General features: G+C 41.0%; 1 protein-coding gene across 1 annotated transcript in view; it reads left to right on the top strand.

The window, feature by feature from the left end:
- Nucleotides 1-3,230, top strand: part of PGM1 (phosphoglucomutase 1) — a 28,337-nt gene extending 25,107 nt beyond the window's left edge. The window contains exons 9-11 of the mRNA XM_028733215.2: nt 177-360; nt 1,704-1,838; nt 2,527-3,230. Of these exons, the coding sequence (XP_028589048.1) occupies nt 177-360; nt 1,704-1,838; nt 2,527-2,616 (409 nt within the window). The 3' untranslated portion in view covers nt 2,617-3,230. The remainder of the gene's footprint in view (nt 1-176; nt 361-1,703; nt 1,839-2,526) is intronic.
- Nucleotides 3,231-19,676: the final 16,446 nt, after the last annotated feature.

The raw sequence follows: 19,676 nt of genomic DNA, 5'->3' as shown, positions 1-19,676 counted from the left end.
AGAATAGGGCTCTCCCTACTGCCCCTTATTTTTAATCCAGTGCAAGAAGGTTTACTAGTAAAGCACCCAGCACAGACTGTATGAAAAGCTAAACACGAAAAGGCATGTCTGGATGGTGGTGGTTACTGGTCATATTTGCCCCTCTGTCTCATTAAAGTCTCCCTGACTACTTCTAGGTATGACTATGAAGAAGTGGAAGCTGATGGTGCTAACAAGATGATGAAGGATCTAGAGACGATGTTCTTTGACCGTTCTTTTGTGGGGAAGAAGTTATCAGCGGGGGACAAATCTTACACTGTGGAGAAAGCTGATAATTTTGAGTACAGTGATCCTGTGGATGGAAGCATCTCAAGGAACCAGGTAGAATAAAGATGGACTCGTAGATTTAAATTCCTAGAAAGATATGCTTTGCCTTATAAATCAATTTATAATGATGTCCTTAGACATGCACACAGCTTACTTGAGAGAAAAAAATTAATTTTGTATTTAGTTCCATTTTGTAATGGTAAAACCATGCCTGGTCACCTGTGGGAAGCATAGAAGCCATATCAGACTTCTCTGTTCTTCCCATGGCTACAAGGAGCTATTATGCTACACAATAACTCACACAATTTAGAGCCTTATAATCACAATTTCTATTGGAAAATGTCATAAGAATGAATGCCTCTTATCTCCTCCATCTCCTGAGGTCCTTTTGACTTGATCTGGAAAAGCAAAAGAACATTTCTTTTGGACTCTTGATCATCTAAATCAGTCTTCCTTAACCTCGGTCCTCCAGATGTTTTTTGGCCTACAACTCCCGTGATCCCTAGCTAGCAGGACCAGTGGTCAGGGATGATGGGAATTGTAGTCTCAAAACATCGGGAGGGCCAAGGTTTGGGAAGCCTGATCTAAATAGTTGTTGCAGACTGTGCAGAAAGAGTGCCATATCCTCCTAGTGGTGCAGCAATAAAACTGCTAGCACGTTTGTAAAGCTAAGCAGGATCTGGTTTGGTTTTAAATTGGATGGGGGACAGCATATTGAGATTCCTGCAGTGCAGAGGGTTGGACAAGATGACCCTTGGGGAACCTTCCAACTCAACAATTGTATGATTCTAGGATTCAATATGAGCTTCTCTCATATTGAAGGCAAATATACTTCAGAGCTAAAGTGACACAATGCTTGTCTGTTCCAATGAACAATAGTAAAATGGGTTGCTTCTCTAGGAACTATGAAATCATCTGTCCTGCTTGGGTGCAGTTAAGCTCACTTGGAAATAATTTGCCTATCCTGGTTTCACTGGCCTCAGCCTTTACATTAGCCCCTCTAGAAGCTCTTTTTTAAATGTTTATTTGCTCTTATCTTGTCCAGTTCTATTTTGTGTGGTGTCTGCCTTCCCTGAGTTTTCCTATAAACATAGCTAAGTAGTTCATTAGCTGGATAATAATTAACGGACAAAGGAACTACAAGAGATATAACTTCATGGCATACATAATATTATTTCTTTTATGCATCTTTTTTAGCATGTGTCGCTCTGTTCAGCAAAAAATAAAATTTGGGACTCTTGCCCCCAAACAGCAATATATCAAGGATCACCAAAAGAGGATAGTTCACCAGCTGTTGGATGTGGTTTTCTAAACGCATACACACTTTTTTGTAACTCTGCAATCTGAAAGGAGTGGCCTTCCAGGAAAACTGTTGTTGTGTGTTTTTCTCTTGCTAGGGTTTGAGGCTGATCTTTGCTGATGGTTCTCGCATCATCTTCAGACTAAGTGGTACAGGAAGTGCTGGAGCAACTGTGCGACTGTATATCGATAGCTATGAAAAGGATGCACCAAAAATATATGAAGATCCACAGGTAGGTTTCATTGCCACGTTCAGGACCTCATTCTGTTCCATCTGTCCTTGAGACTCCTTTCCTGGGGTGGGGGTGCTTAGATTCTCATCATTAGACTAACTGATACAGATTTTCATAAATGTGCTCAATTTTTGATTTATTTGTAGCGAAGACTGTGGGAGGTGAAAAAAGGAAGCATAGACTGTCCTGGTCAGAAAAGTAAGAAACAGGGATGCTAATATATTAGCATATTTCTGAACAAAGGGGTCATAATGAGGCATACAAAGTACCAAAGATTATTAAATGTATAACTATGAGTGCTAGAAAGTTGTCATTCAGTGAAAACTGTGCTTATCATGATTTTGTAATGTTAAAACCAATATTGAGTCTGCACTGCATAGGATGATTATAGCCATGAAGCAGAGGCAGATTTAGGGTGCTGAGTCGAGGAGGTGCCACAGTGGATGCCACAACAATGATGTAGAATGGAAGGTGAGAGGCAGGAAGGGCCCCCCAAATTTTGGCGTTGCATTCCACAGGGTGCCACTGAAATTTGAACTCCCCAAGTCTGCCACTGCGTGAAGGTTTCTATATCTCAAGCTTTATCCAACTGTGCAGCGTTTCTGAATATGATGAAATAATAAATGTTGCACTGTTTCTAGGATTTTGACTTATTTCTCTAATTTTTTCCTCTTTCCCTTCACTGCAGGTCATGTTGGCTCCCCTCATCTCCATTGCACTGAAACTTTCACAGCTTCATGAGAGAACAGGCCGCACCGGCCCCACAGTCATCACATAAATGTAACACATGAAGCCATTTGGGACAGGTTTCATGGAGTGACTGGCAGCTGTCAATTGGAATTAGCTAGTTTTACTTGCTGTTATCAAGTTTATTCCTAAAAATGCTAGCTAGCACTGTATTTAAAAGCCCTATAAAAGGATAGATGTGATATTTTTTAAAAGTTTACACTATGTGTATGCTGATATACATTGTCGTTTTAATGTCACCTGTTACCTTTATCATTCGTGCAATGGACTTACTTAGTATACACTGCCTTTGGGTTTAGCAGGAATTGTAAGATGTGGCTGTACAAAAACAACAATGGGAGTAAACCCTGGAAAAAGACTACTCTTCCTTTCTCAGGAGATCTTCTGCACAAAGGTGGTTTTCTTTGGTTTTATTGGCAATGTGTAGGCTTTCTTTTTAGCTTTGTGCAACAAAATGTACAATCACTGTGAACAGCTGTCTTTCCAATCACCATGGAATGTCTTGTTTCCAAAAGAAAAACAAGAACCCCAAAGAATCAATTGAACTTTGTCCCATGATCTGCCATACACAGATTGCACTGCCAGCCCTGCACAAAATTCACCATTGATACAAATGTTACAAGAGATTAAAGAAATGAAGCAGTATCACTGTGGAGTGGTTTTATTTATTATGGATTATTTTTATTATCAGCTATCTGAGGTTTATATAGCAATCTTATATAGTCATGCTGCAAGTGGAGCAAAAACAAACAAAACCCCAACCCCAAACTAGGTAAGATATTATTAGCATTTTACTATATATTTTTATATTACATGTTGTTGGAATGCCAGCTCCCTACTCGCTCCAGTCATCTTCTTCATCGTTTTATTATTCACAAAGTCAATGCTCTAGGCGCTGTACAGTTCTGTGTAAGACATCACTCGTTCCTGCCCACAGACTCTCAATTCTGTCACTATGCTTTGCTAGATGAGACATGGTTTTCAGCCGTGTCTCATTTCCTTTGTCACTCTCCAACTACCATAATTCCTAATGCTGTCGCAGCCCACACTCTTGAGTTGAAAAGGATCTGGCATTGAAAAGGATCTTGTGGAAGCCAAGAATATGTCTCTGGGGGTGTGGCCCCCACCACTAGCTGAAGTCCCTTTCAGATAGTCTGGAAGTAGCAGTTACAATTCCCTTCTAAAGTTTGCAAATGTCCTTGCTTTGATTTCCCTTGTCATTTCAACATTTCAGTAAGGAACGTTGCAGAGAGGTTCTTCGGCTGGATCGGAAAGCACTTGTGAAGCTGCGCTGTGAGCTGGATCATAGATGGGAAATGAAGACATCCAAATCCTCGGGGCCAAGACAATATAAAACATAAATTCAATTGTATCCTTACTTCAGAGTGAGTCCCTTGGAATCAGTGCAACAAAGTATACACAGGGTTAAGCTATGTAAGAATTTCTTCCATAAGAGCCATAATGCACAAATGAGATGGCTAACTAGCTTGAGTGTAAATCGGCCCTTCTCTCAAAAATGTTTCTCTTTATGCTTAGGCAGGTGTTTCTCTTCTTGGGAAAGTCACCAAGTTCTGATGCGTGCTAGTATGTATGTGGGACCTGCTACCACAAGAGAATAGACTAGACCAGTGGTTTCCAATTGGAGGTCTGTGGCACCCCCACCCAGTGGTCCGTGGCACCATTCACATATCAAAAGCTACCATAGAGAAATCAAAATTTCCAAAAGTAGGGGGTCCATGGCTTGGCTTTTGAAAAATGGAGCCTGCAGTTCTTAGCTAAGTGGGAACCACTGGACTAGACCTAATAATTCTGTACTTTTAACCAACCTAAAAAAGATCATTTATCAATCTCCTCACCTGAATTGCATAGAGGTTTATAGCTGGAGGCAGTATGATTCTGAATACTAGCTGCTGGAAACTGCAGGAGGAAAGTGTGCTCTTGTGCTCGGGTCCTGCTTGTGGATTTGCTGCAGCCATCTAGTTGGGCCCTGTGAGACCAGGATGTTGGACTAGCAAGGCCAGTGGCAGATCCAGCAGGCTTGTCTTGTGTTAATGATCAGAAAGTACAGAAGCCTTAGGAGTTGTGTGGCTAAATCAGGATATATTTTCGAGCATCTCTGGCAGCTGTTTTCCAACTAGACTACATTTTTTATCTACTGTTCTTTGACAGGCATCCCTTTTTCCTTTCCCCATCTTCGTTAACAGCCTGTCCCAAATGTACATGAAGTCAGAGTGAGATAAACAGAGCAGGGCCTTCATCTAAGGCTTCTAATAGCTGCACATTCAAATTGCCTGAACTTTGCCACTAACAGAGGAGCCCAATAAACTACTCTGCACAGTTTTTCCTGCAAGTGTCAAGAACCATTAATGTAAGCAGTTGCTGTGGCTTTGGGAAAACTAATCATGCTGCAAGCCCCGTCCCCACAGTCAAGAGAGCCCAGATGGAGCACGTAATGAGGCCTCCAAATTACTTTTGGGTGTCTCCTTCCCTCCCTTACCCTTTTTAATGGGAAAACTACCATCATAATTGGACATGACAGCTTCTAAATACCAAGTCCCAGGAAGGAGGAAAATATTTGCTCTCGCTTTTATTCAGTGACACAAGTTCAAAGTTTTAATAGTGAAATATATATCCTTGTTTATCCTGAATAGCAGCAAATGATGTGATGTGGGGAAAAAGAAGCCCTGATTAGATTGCAACACACTATCTGGGTGCATTTTAAAAACATCCCTCTTTAAAATACATGCTAAACTTATTTTGGTCAAAGCATGCCAGTTTGGGTGTATCCATTGCACTTCTGTGGTGGAATTGCTCTGCAAACATGGGTCCTCTCTAGCCTAGTTCTAGCATGTCTATTCCAAAAAAATTCCCAGTGAAACTTATTTCCTAGAAGCCATGTTTAGGATTATATCCTTTCAGAGTTTTGAGGAAGACCAGTGCTATGTAATTCCTGCTGTGTTCAATGGAACTTACTCCCAGGTAAATGTGTAGAATGCAGCCTCTGTTTCTATGGATGACTTTTACCTATCATTCTGAACAACAGCTGTATGTTTTAAAAAATGGGCATCAGCTATTGCTTCTTCAACCCTGAATCCTACACGTAACCTGATACCTGCAAGCACTCAGCAGTCTAATTCAGTCTTCATCCTCAGACTGAATCTAAATGCAGACCTCAAGGCTGCAACATCCAGCCTAAGTTTAGGATGTGGTTTTCTTTTTTTGCAGGGTGGGATCTGACCCACCCAGTTTGGGTAACATATAACCTGATAAAAAGAAATCTAGAAAAATCTGAGCTATTTTGTGACATTTTGGTTGGCTCTGATAACTGTATTGCCCAACAGTGGATTTTGGAATAAATATTTCTCAAATCAAAAGGTGAGTGGTGTTATCAATATGCTGGAACCATATCTAAACAACAGCATATCCCTTTCCAATGTTGCACCCTTTATTTTGGACTTTAAGCAGTACTTAATGTGTGGGTAGCTTTCGGTAAAACCTTCATGTGAGAGCTTCAGTGGTCTGTGAAGCTTTGCTTAGGATTCTATTGAGCAAGATCAAAACATATTCCAAAGTGTGAGCCACAATTAACAGAAGTGAAATTCTCTGGGAAAAGGAGGAGTGGAATTTCAGTTAGGAGTATCGCCCTTTTCTCTGGCTCATACAATTCCCCCCCCCCCCACCATCTTTTCCACCTTATTCCCTACTTTGTAGAAAGATGCATTTAGTAGAGGCTGCCAACATGGTTCATAGCCTGTAGAGGTCACTGTGGTCTTTAAAGAACTCGAATTTCAGGCCTTGGCGTGTGATACACTTTATAAGAACACAAGAACAAAAGTCCTGCTCTTGTCCAACATTCACAAAGACCAACCAGTTGTTTATGGGAAGCTCACAAGTAGGAGAGTTTCACAAAAGAAATCTGCTCATGTTTCCCACCAACTAATATGCCTCTGACACTGGAGCCAATGTATTACTATTATTATTAATTTTGCCCACACTCTAGGGTCCAGGGTGAGTTACTTACAACATTAAAGCACAATACAGTGGTACCTTGGGTTAAGAACCTAATTCGTTCTGGAGGTCTGTTCTTAACCTGAAACTGTTCTTAACCTGAAGCATCACTTTAGCTAACGGGGCCTCCTGCTGCCGCTGCGCCACAGCTGCACAATTTCTGTTCTCATCCTGAAGCAAAGTTCTTAACCCGAGGTAATATTTCTGGGTTAGCGGAGTCTGTAACCTGAAGCGTATGTAACCCGAGGTACCACTGTACTGAAAACAGTTTAAAACAACTTATATATTGCCACTATGACAAGTAGTCCTTGATAGACCCATATTTCACAAATTCACTGAATCCCTCTTTAAAATCTTTCCCAGCTGGTTGCGGCCTCGTGGTAACAAATTAACTATATGATGTGTGAAGAAGCATTTCCCTTTATCTGTCCTGCAACTCCCACCTTTCAACTTAATCGGATGACCACAGGCTCTAGTCTTATGAGAGCAAAGAAGAAAAACTTCTCTCCATCCACTTTCCTCCCCCTCCCACATCATTTTATAGACCTCCATCAAATCCCTCCTTATTCAGCTCCCCCCCCCCCCAAACCTCAAAAGCTCCAAGCACTGTAATCTTTCCTCGCCATCTTTTGGTGGCCTCTCAGTGACTGGGCACTGGCTGGCAACCAGGAGCCAAAATTTACAAGAGGCTGTGGAGGACACCTGAGAGAGACAGGAGAGACTGGCAGGCAGAAGTGGATTAAAGCATTATGCTAAAGCAGATTATGGGCTTCTTACTTAGAGCTGCCAGCCAATTAAATAAATCTAAGCCAATGAATGCTATGATTCTTAATTGACTGAATGATTCAACTTTCATCAAGGGTAGTTTTTCAAGGCAGCATCTTGGCAGCTCGACTGCTTCCATGATAAAATACTGGGCTTTTCATAGGCACTGTGAGAACAGGATGCTGGACTAAATGGGCCACTGGCCTGATCCAGCAGCCTCTTTTATGCATACACTAGGCAATAATAATATAAAAGTCTATTTCACAGCTAACGGGGGTTACTATTTTTCTGGTTTTTTTAAACTGATTAATCTATTAAAAGTTGTAGCGCTAGACTCTATGCATCATTGACCCATAACTCTGCTTGCCTCCTAGTTACTTGACTTGACTAGTATTCACAAATACACAGAGAGCCTGCACAAATGCAGGCCTGTCCACCGATTCACTTTCACAGCCTCCCTCCTTCAAATTCACCTCACCTCGTCTTCCACAGCGCAGACAGAACTCTGTTCCATATGGATGTCCAGATCAGAAGCTCAAAACTTTCTGGAGCGAAAAATATGAAGGATCCTTTGACTTCCCCTACCTTTAGGTAATTCTTCAGGGCAACTTCTTCCTGAATGAGTTTCTCTCTACTTGCTGGAAAAAGCACGGATCACTTTTACCACCTGATTTATTATTTATTATTACTTATTATTATTTCTTTCCAGTAAGAATCTGGTCATTTCCTCCAGGGTTTGTGCAGTCAGAATGTTCAAAGTTGCCAGGAATCTTAGGCTTTGTCCAGGCAACTATTTCTCTATATGCTCTGTCTCTAAGGTATATTTAATATACCTGAGCAGTTGATTTTGTTAAGACCATTAAAGCTAGGAGGTTTTGTTGCATAATGATACAGGAATCTGAAATGTTGCCGCTGCAGAAGAGGCATATTGTAGATTTGATCAAAATGTTTACACATCTTGTTACTTTGGTAAGTAGACATTTCTTGACCCCTGGAGACTAACAGTGTTCTAAATAAACAGAAGCAGCATCCCCAATAACACTTCCATGGCAACCGTCCTGATCCAGTGTCAGTAATTTGATCACTGGAACCACTGTGATGAAAGAAGGGGAACTATTCTTTGGGGCGGAGAGGGGTGCAGTTGTTTACTCAGTTTGTCATATTCCTGATTTCAGCTTCTTTGTCTAGCCCAAATAAATAAAAGGGTAATAGAAAGGATTGCAAATAACACCTAGTCTAGCCAATGGAACTGTTAAGGGGGAAATTGCACTTTTGTTTTCTTTTGTAAGGGCTCCTTTAGCAAATTTGTAAATATGCACCCGTTTTCTCTTATGCAAAGCTAAAAATAGTTCCAAAGGTGCTCTGGACCTTGAAGAAAGGGGACTCCTTATCATGAGTATTCTTGAAAGCCATTATCAGCACTGCTGCAATACTGGTTATGGTGCTAGATTGCAGTTTTTTCAAAGTACTTATTTAAAGTGCTGCAAAAACTTCCAGAACCAGTTCTTCTTGTGACCATGGCAGGACATACAATGTGATTGTAAGTACAGTCGTACCTTGGAAGTCAAACAGAGTCCATTCCGGAAGTCCGTTCAACTTCTGAAACGTTTGGAAACCAAAGTGCGGCTTCTGATTGGCTGCAGGAAGCTCCTGCAGTCAACTGGAAGCCGTGGAAGAAGAGAAGAAGAAGAAGAAGAGTTTGGATTTGATATCCCGCTTTATCACTACCCGAAGGAGTCTCAAAGCGGCTAACATTCTCCTTTCCCTTCCTCCCCCACAACAAACACTCTGTGAGGTGAGTGGGGCTGAGAGACTTCAGAGAAGTGTGACTAGCCCAAGGTCACCCAGCAGCTGCATGTGGAGGAGCAGGGAAGCGAACCTGGTTCACCAGATTATGAGTCCACCACTCTAACCGCTACACTACACTGGCTCTCACCGCCCTGTCGGACATTCGGCTTCCAAAAATAGTTCACGAAATTGGAACAGTCACTTCTGGGTTTGCAGTGTTTGGGAGCCAAAACCTTCGGCTTGCAAGGCATTTGGGATGCAAGGTATGACTGTACAATGATCACTGACCACTCTGAAATACAGCCATCAACCCTCTAAACCAGGTTTGGCCCACCCATGAGGCCAGGTGAGGCAGCCACCTCAGGATGCACAAGGGCAGCAGATCTGTATGTAGATCTTTCTTCCCCTTCTTATTCCCAATGTAGATCTTCACTGACCCCTTCTTCCCTGGTGGGGGAGAGGGGGAACCATTTTGCAGTTCAAGTGCTAAAATGTCTTGGACCAACCCTGCTCTAAACTAATGTGCATAGACAGACTTTAAGAAGCTCAGTGCTGGGAGTAAAGAGCCCAAAATCTCCCTGTATGTGGTAAGCAACTTCTAAGTTCAAGACTCTCTGATCACGATGAGAGATGCATCAGGGGAGAACAGGGAACTTAACCCTCCCCCCCCCCCCCACTATTTCCTGTTTCAGATCATACTCACCAAGCTTCCCCCTGCAGAATCCCAAATTGGACACAAAAGCGGTTCTCCTGATCTTTATAGATTTCCAAATAACAACACATACTCGGTATTCTGCAGAGAGAAATCCACGGGGGGTGGGGGGAGTTGCAGGTGGGGAAATATTATGTAACCCCTCCCCTGCCACTTCTGTGATCTCTGTTGTTCCCTCTGGAAGCCACATTTCAATATTTGAAATTGTTGTCCTGATAATGTTACACGCCTCTGCCTATAGTATCTAGTGTAGACCTCAGTTTTCATGTGTTGAGACGTTTAATTGAAAATGTCACTGTTAAAAGCATGGCTGATGTCAAAATGCACTTCTAGAGAGGGCTAAAATAACCTTCCATACAGTGGGATCTAAAGCAGCCAGATGCTTGTCAACTGAACCTACCTTAGGTGCGTCTGTGTGTCTAATTTTAGGCAAAGGACAAAACCAAACCTGCCTGTAAATGTATGAGTTGCTAGTCCCAGCCAGCAAGATGTTAAGCTAGCACGTATGAGGCCCAGGTGCTCCTGAGTTTCCTTGTGGTTACAGCTGTTCCCCAGTTGTTGTGGATATGCAGTTGGCATTGTTTTGCCATTATCCTCTGAGCAGCTGAACAGTAGAAGATTGTACGGAAGAACAGAAGGACAGCATGTACTCATTTCACTGTTGAATTCAGTGCTTTGTTCTCTGTACTTATCTCCTGTCACAAAGGGCTCATCCTGATACGAAGCAACATGCAAAACGATTAGAAATTATAATACAGTGGTACCTCGGGTTACATACGCTTCAGGTTACAGACGCTTCAGGTTACAAACTCCGCTAACCCAGAAATAGTACCTCGGGTTAAGAACTTTGCTTCAGGATGAGAACAGAAATCATGCTCCGGCAGTGCAGCAGCAGAGGGAGGCCCCATTAGCTAAAGTGGTGCTTCAGGTTAAGAGCAGTTTCAGGTTAAGAACGGACCTCTGGAATGAATTAAGTACTTAACCCGAGGTACCACTGTATTCTATAACAAAGTAAAATTCAGGTACCCTCCTTTTTTAAAAAAAGAAAATGCAATCAGTTCTGATTTTTGAAAAAGTGAGACACTCTCCCTTGTTGGCTCCCTTCTTTAGTTCACATCAGAAATGGGATACATCCTTGCAAAAGGCAGGTATCTCTTCGACCGACACATCATTAAGTCAGCAGTGCAAACAGCGAGGCGCATAGTGGAAGTGGTGGTGAAGAAGGATTTGGGGTTAGTGAAGGCGACGAGCAAAGAACTGTCCCATTAAACAAGCACGTCAAATCTCCCAAAATAATCCCGCACGCTACACATGCAGGGTCTGGGGGATACAGAAGTATTCTGCTTTGAGTCTACTTTCAATACTATGGGTGGAATTTAACATTATGTCTGCGCAAGCATATCAGCTTGCCAGATGGAATTATCCCCCTCTCCCCACATGCTTTTCTAGGGATTCTCCTGACACCGCCCCCCCTTCCCTCGAGCCAATGGAAGAGGTGCAGTGGGAGAATGGGGGAAGCTGTGATGGAGTTTGTTAGGTGAATCCTGCCCACTGTGTTCACCTTGGCCAGCAAGTCATTGCTTTCCCCACCTGCCTTGCCCCACCCTCCAGCCCTAGGTGCCTTCATAAGGGACCTGTTTCCAGAGAAAGAACTGATGAGAGAGATGCTCTGTTTGCCATCAGTGGGTGTTTTTTTTCACCTCTGATGCACCACCTCCAGCCTGAAGAACCTTCAGAAGAGAGTTGCTGCCATAGGCATTATGTGGATGTGTATTTTAATGAGCTGAAAAAAGTAGAAGATGATGAGTCATGATGGTGTGGAGGCTGTGAGTATGAACTTAATGCTGCTTAGTTTAGATTTTGGTTGCTAGACGTTAATATTGTTGTATAGATTATAAATGCTGTAGTGATTTATTAAGCATAGAATATGACTTTTGCTTTAAGTGTGATGTTTACCTTATTTTGTTAGTTGCTGCTTTGTTAATAGTGTTTTATAGATCATAAGTGTTTCAGGGATGATTTATTAATTATTCTATGTGATTTATGTGATGTTGTATTATGTTCTATCATGTTGTTGTTGTTTAAACCTATTTGGGATTCATTTGAATGAAAAGTGGCATAGAAATATAATCCATCCATCAATCTCTGTGCTATTTGCACCCCCATGTTGATAACCTACATAAGCTGGAATGTACATTTGAATTTTAAAGTAGCTCCCTTTTGCATGCCACCATACTGCATCAACAATGGTCACATATGAACACATTGGAGTTAGATCCAGATTAAGTCCACAATTCCATGCACACATCTGGGAGCAACACACTGGGCCTTTCTTTTGAGCTAGCATGAATAAGATTGCTCTGCACATTAGTTGCACTTAACATGCATCAAAATCAATGGGACTTAAGTGGTGGCCAACTTTTCATGGTGATTTCACTTAGATCTTACTGCAACTAACCAACCCAAATAATCACACAATACACTTTCAGTTTTTTTGTGGGAAAATGTCCTAATATGGGCTGTTTGATTTGTTTTCTTCATTTTCAGTCTGCGCAAATATGCACTGCAATTAGTGCTGCTGGTTATTTTGTTGCTAAGGGTACACACACACACACACCACTTTCCAGTTCCCCTTGTAGCACTGTGAGGCAAAAGTTAACATAGCCCACATGTTCACTTCTTTCCTGACACAACAAAGGGGGAGGGAGAGCACAGTAAAACAATTTGTCATTTGTGCTTCCACTGACTATTGCAATTCAGGTCAATCGGTCTGGATGCCTGAATGGGGCAAGAAAGATTGCTATAGGCAGAAATGGGTCAGTAATAGCTGAATGCTTTTCAAGCTGCACATAGCCTTTGCATTGGACACACGTTGCATGCTTATTTTAAATTATTTCACAAAACGTAGCAATTCCCATCATGCTGACACAGATCAAACTTGTTGACTTTTTGCAAACACCCTTAGTTGGCTTAGGAAGTTTCTTCTGTCTCTGTTTTAGTCACTATGACAAAACCTTTGACATGCCTTGACAAAAGCAGCAGCTTAGTGTGTGTTTGTTTCCTAAAATTGCTATATAGCTCAATTGTAGAAAAAAAAAGAAACCTCAAAGTGGTTTACAAAGAAGATAAAACAATAAAATTATCGCTAAAGATTTTTTACAACCATAATCTAAAACATACAGAAAGTTAAAAACTGCAATAGAATAGACTAAAGCAGATCAAAACACATATAAACTTTCTAAACATCTCGGTAGGTTTGTTTAAATATGAATGTCTTCATCAGGCAACAAAAAGAATACAGTGAATACGGTCTGATTTCAATAGGCAGGGAGTTCCAAAGTGTCAGTGGTGCCACACTAAATGACCAAGTTCTTGCAGAGGCAGTGTTTTGCTCAAGTGCTATTTAAATCAAATACATTTACATTTCCTTACATTTATGTCCCACCTTTCTTTCATCATGAAACACAATGAGCTATGCATGTGGTTCCTAGGTCTCATCTCTAGTTATCCCATCCCAGATTTGCCTGAGTATGCCTTGGGTCTCACAGGGTATGCCTTGGGCCATACCCCGGAGGCAATGCTGCATCATCACTGCCCCCTAGCAGCGCATTGTGCTAGAGCTGTCACATATGCAGCATATGACTATGTCACCAGTGGTCTCAGCCTACCAGATCTACTATACTGGTAGCACACAGTGTTAATACATAAATCAGACAGAGTGGGATGCCTACTCAGAGCTGGGAAACATGCACCAAAGAGCCCTACAGTACCATTTTCAGCTATGGAAATGGAAGCACAGGGTAGGGGGAAAGTATCTTGGCCATTTAAAATAGTGGGGAAAGAATGCATAGCTTCTCTATTGACTGTTTCCTGAATGGAAACGGTTGTGCAGCTACAGTACCGATCTGATTTTAGAAAGTTTGGACAGTCAGTCAGGAGAGGGTTGTGGCAAATTGCAATGCATATTTGCGCAGACTGAAAATGAAGAAAACAAATCGAACAGCCCATATTAGGATATTTCCCCACACAAAAAACCTGAAAGTGTATCATGTGATTATTTGGGTTGGTTAGTTGCAGTAAGATCTAAGTGAAATCACCATGAAAAGTTGGCCACCACTTAAGTCCCATTGATTTTGATGCATGTTAAGTGCAACTAATGTGTAGAGCAATCTTATATGGTGCAAGTGAGGGGTGTGAAGGGAAAGGGCAGCTGCTGTGAGAAAGCTAATTCCAATGGCCGGTTGCATCTGCCCCAGCCTCTAGATGCATTGTGCTAGAAGTTAGTTTTTTGTGATGAGTGAATGGCAGAGAGTTCTGCATCTTTAGTTTTATGCAACACTTAGTCCCAGTTTGGATTTGAGATAGCAATAAATATTTTCACAAAGGCCTAATTTCCTTATGCAAAAGAGCAGTTGAGCAATCCCTCCCACACTTTCCTTTCCTTACTGGCTATTGCACATCCTACCAGAATCCAATTAGATCCAGATGTTTGGGAGTTTGTGTTTGTCTTCCTCCCCACCCCCCTTTTGCAACTTCACCTAATATATCTGACTGGTGCGGCAAAAAAGCTGAACGACCACAAGACTTAATTTGTGGAAATCCATCTGTGTAGGCAACACATTTGCTCTCATCCTTAACAAAGCAGTTAATCAATATATGGTCCCAAAATAAATTTAAAAATTCTGCGATGTTAGTAGATTCCACCATCAGACGAGGCGATGCTTAACTAAACCCTTTATTAATCTGATTTTTAGAGAGTGTTCAGATATAGCAGTCGTCTGATGGAGCAACATGCCTTGATGTTCCATTAGTGGTAGTTTAGAACATCTGTTAATTTTGCGGTGATAACTGAAGTCATTTTCTCCTGCCCATAAATCTAAATATAGGATCCCAGGATGCAATTTGTATGTTTTCTGGAACCCCACAAAAGAGATCAGAAGCACCTACAGAATTTTGACTTATCTGTCCTGCCCTTCATCAATCTTTGGAGGAGAAGACTAGATAAACTAGACTACGGTTGAAACCCATGTGGCATGAATTTGTGCTAAAGCCATTTGTATCTGCAAGAGGATTCTGGCTCTACCCTGTTAATTGGATTAAGGCTGGTTTGAAAACTTACTCTGACAGTAGTTGAATATTGGGCTTAGTCTGAATTCAGTACTTCAGATAACTGCATATTCGACAAAACAGGCTTCTTTGATTTTTTTTATTTTATTTCAGCAATTGAATTAATTTGTGCTGAACTGCAAAAACTCATCACTGACTTTAGCACTCCATATTGAGTAAGCGCAAATGATGAGCAGGTCTCTGGGAAATTAGAAGATTGTGTGCATGGCTGTTTATCAGAGATAATGCATCAGCCTGAGGAGAAGCTGAGCTACCCTTTTGCTGTGTGTACTTGGGTACCGGGTAGCAGATGAAACAAGGAGATAGGCTTTGAAATATAAATGGAAAGGCTCTTGGACAAACAACAACACTGTATGTTTACTAAGGCTTACTAAGGAGTAGTAAGCCACTTACTAGGGAGTAGGTCCCATTGAACTTAATGGGAGTTACTTCTGAGTAAATATGCAAAGGATCACACTGCTGAATAATGCTGTTTGCAGGTTTTAATTATTTGGCTTTTCTGAACACTGGTCTGTGTATTAGGTGGTGGGGAGAACGGCTATCTAGTGTGTGAAGGTCCAACAAAGGAAGGTGAATCCCCCCCCCCCAGCAACACCATAATGAAAAGTTTGTTGAAAATTCTTCATATCTAAAGTTTGCAAATATTTAATACATACAATTTCTGCTCTGAAAGCAAATCAGGAGACAGTGGCTACAAATTTACACACACACCCCTCCACATGCTGTGAAGCTGCAAGCATTAAGTTGCTCTGTAATTATAATGCCTCAAAGAAAGTTTTATAATAGCAGTTTTCTGACTCTCAGCTATTAAAATCCATGGCACAAAATGAAAGAACATGATTCTAAACAACCCTGAGCTTTTAATTCTGCTCTGTAGTAGAAGGCAAAAGCTTTTTTTCTGAATTGTGCTGATGTAATTGAAATAGTCAAACATTTGGAAAAACTGTAAACATTTTTTGCTGCTCCCAACTGGTAAGAAACCTTTAACATTTGTCCTTAAATTTTACTGACACATTTCAAAAGTGCCTAACAGCTGCTATTCTAAAGGCTGGAATCTTATAAAATAGCAACCTCACTTGTTTAATCTAACTGATTTATGGAACTTAAATGCTGCTTTCCAATTCTGCAAGGAAGACTTCTTTGGACACATTTTAATTATCCCAAATGACTTTCTTTGCTCTGTTCTATTTTGAAATCTCCTGGATAAACAATCTAACCAAGTTGACTGTCACTGTTCGCCTAAACCAGCTAGTAGCTTGGGTGTAATTGTTATGTTGGATAACATTTGAAGTTAACATTAGGGTGGTGGTCTTCATGCATTTCCTTTCAAAATAAAATATACAAAAAAAGGGGGGGATTAAAATGCACTCTTTTCTATATGCTAGTTTTATCTCAAAATATATGTTTATTGGAATGTTGTTACCACTTCTCCACCCTAATGAAGGTTGCAGTTTAATAAATGTTAATCAAAATTTAGAAGATGATTTAGAGGAGAGTCTTTTCCAGCACAGGGCCCATTCCCCCATAGATAATATATAGGGGGTTGCATGATAATGTCTGCAGGGCCAGAGGCAAAAGGAGGCAGAGTAATGCATGAGATTCTGACCTTTGTACAGTAGGCTATGTTCCAGCCACACAAGTCAGAGGTTGCTGCATTCGCACACAAACCTCCCAATCCAGGCAAACAAGAGTACAGTATTACAGTTCAGGGGCCCATTCCAGCAAAACAAAAGGTGCTTAAGACAGGTGTAAAGCTGAGCTAGTGAGGGGTGTGGTTTTGGGAGCCCCAAGAGATGGTGGGGGAAGAGCATGCAATTCCAGGGGTTGGGTTGCTCCTTGTGCCCCTGCTGTTCAATACTGGAGCAAAGAATACTTTAAGAGTGCAGGCATGTGGTGTTTCATTCATTCATTCATTCATTCTCTCACTCACTCACACACACACACACACACACCATTCATTTTAACTCCGGTGTAAATTGCCCCCTGTGCCCTTTTAACGCAACCATCAACTTGAAAACAACAAAATATGGGAGAGGATTGAATATCGCAGAACCATCCAGCCCAGAATAATACATAAGAGTATGCAGTAAAACAGATTAAGGGGGAAAGTTTTCTATTTTTTAGAATCCCCCTTTGAAGCAAACTGCGACCTCAGAAAACAAAGGGAGGGTGTGTGTTTTTGGAGAAAAACTGCAAATAGACAACAGATAAGGTGTATTTAAAGAACAGTCAAAAGTTTTGGAAAGCCACTTTGTCACATACTGTATAAAGTGAAAGAAACGTGAAAAGAAACATAAAATCATGCAACTGTTTCTCAAATGGAAAGGTAAGCGATGCATGTGCTGGAAGTTGGGAGGGAATTTCTCAGTCTGTTTAAAGAAGCATTATATAATGCTCCCTCCCCCCATTTAATGACCCCCATTGCAACATTTAACCTTTACATGTTTCTAGCCTCACATTTGGCTTATTATCACCTGAGAATAAACTACTAATTCTGCGTAGTTTGAGGGTCTCCAAATGAGAAGGGTGTCAGTGTACATCTGAACGGATTTTTAAAAAAATGTCCCTCCTTTTATACTCCAGAGAACAATAACAGGAAAGGGATTAATAGGAGAGGGTGGAGGATTAAAAAGAGTCTGCTTCCCCCCCAATCCCTTATTTCTGTTCCTTGTTTATAAATCTTGAGTGCTGCTCACCAGATGACTGACTGTATCTCACCACAGCAAAGCCAACATTATTTCAAATGGTCACATCAGTTTCTAAGATCCCAAGCCCTCAAGATTATACACTTCTTCCATTGTTTCCGCTTGATGCCACCACCACCCCCAACTCTTTAGAAGAGGCTTTTCCTTTTCATTCTTATAAACTTCAATTAAGAAGTTGATGGCTCTCACATTTCAGAGTGTATGACCCAGCGGACGTTGCACTTTTTGCCTTTATTCATTCGGAGAGCAAAATGAAATTCAGTCTACAGCGGCTGACTGAATATATTCTCTCTGACGTTTCTGCTGCAAAACAGAGCAGTACCTGAGGGCTTCAAACACAGCGGGGAGCAAAACCTCCAAGTCTTGTAGAAATCAAATAGCAAGACTTTGTGATAACTTAAACCCTTTTATTAAAAAAAAGTAAAAAGTTATCAGCTCAGATATCTCTGGATTGCAACTGTAACTGAAAACCTCATGTTTCCACTGCCAATAAACAGAAATAACATTTCTCATCCAAGGGGCAATAATGAATATAGAAATAATTTCACCCCCAATCCGCTTTTGAAAGAATGGTATCCCATGTCTCACCCAGCTATAGAACAATGATGTAATTATTATCTTAACTTACAGAATAAATATTTTGGGCTGGACTCAAGGGCCAGAATATATGTGTGTGAATGTTGTAGCTAGCCTTACTTTTTAAGAGGGGGTAGCTCATTCAATGGCCTTGAGCCAGTCACCGTTTTGCAGGAATTATGGTGATCTCTTTTACAGCATTACTTTCAGAGTGCTGAGCGTTCCAGAAATGGTAATGGAGTATGTGTGGAAAGGGTGCAATGCTCCTTGTATCTCACTGGTGCTCGTGTGATAGCCATGCTTGGCGAAATGGGATGCTTAAAGCGTTACAACATTGTTTTTATTTGTAGGAGTTAGGAGCAGCAGTACACCACATGGTAGTGTTTTATTAAAGTTTCATAGCACAGAGAGTAGTGAAAAGTGTTTTTAATTCTATTTTTTGTTTTGAACATGGTGTGTGCACAGCCTTAAACATTTGGCAGTTGCACTGTTTCTTGCTGTACATTGCCTCCATGGTTATTCTCCCTTTCCTTCCAGTTCCAGAAGCATGTTTGACAAAGAATGCAGAATCTTTCTACTAAATCAGGCATGTCCAAAGCTCAACAACTTTGGGGTAAAAAAAGGTCAACAACTTTGGTTGGCCCTTTGGTCGGCCCTCACGGCTCTTCACTTTATCAAATCTGGCCCTCTTTGGAAAAAGTTTGGACACCACTGTACTAAATGTTTTGGGGGAAATGTCCATAAATTACACTATTTATTAGTATAATTGTAAAGTATGAAGCGGGAGGCATATTTTGGAAGGAATATACAGACATTCTTGCAATGCGGTTGTAAGCCCATGTGACCAACAAATGTGCAATGTTGTCATCTATGGGAAGCCAATTTCTCACATTGCAACATTTGCTTCCACATAGTTACATTCACTTTACAAATTATTCCCAGATAGTATTCTTATTATTATCATCGTGTTTTTTTAAAAAAATTAAAAAGTAGTCTGTCATGCATAATTTTTCTTACTGGAATTAATTAAGGAGATCAACTGCAAAACCGTTTGTTGTTTCAGAAAAGAATGTTGGAATACACAGTTCGAAGGCTTTTCCTACATAGTTTTTCCTCTGATAGTTTTATGAGGTCTCAGTGAATTCCAGTAAATTATGTATGAGAAATCTAACCGCTATACTATGGTCTGCCTTTGTCTGAGACCCCATCTTTTTGATACATTTAAAGCAATATCATATGATTTAAAACAGTCATGGCGTCCACCAAAGAGCCCCAGGAAGGAGGAACTGTAGTTTGTGAAATGTGCAAAAAATTGTTAGGAGACTGTCTGACAGAGCTACAATTCTCAGAGTAGTTTAATCACCAACCCCTCCTTTCTAGGGGACTCTGGGAACTGTAGCTCTGTAAGAT

This window comes from Podarcis muralis, chromosome 5 (assembly GCF_964188315.1).
Source record: "Podarcis muralis chromosome 5, rPodMur119.hap1.1, whole genome shotgun sequence".
Classification (NCBI taxonomy): domain Eukaryota; kingdom Metazoa; phylum Chordata; class Lepidosauria; order Squamata; family Lacertidae; genus Podarcis; species Podarcis muralis.
The sequence above is the reverse complement of the archived record's forward strand: the minus strand, read 5'-3'. Positions and strand labels throughout refer to the sequence as shown.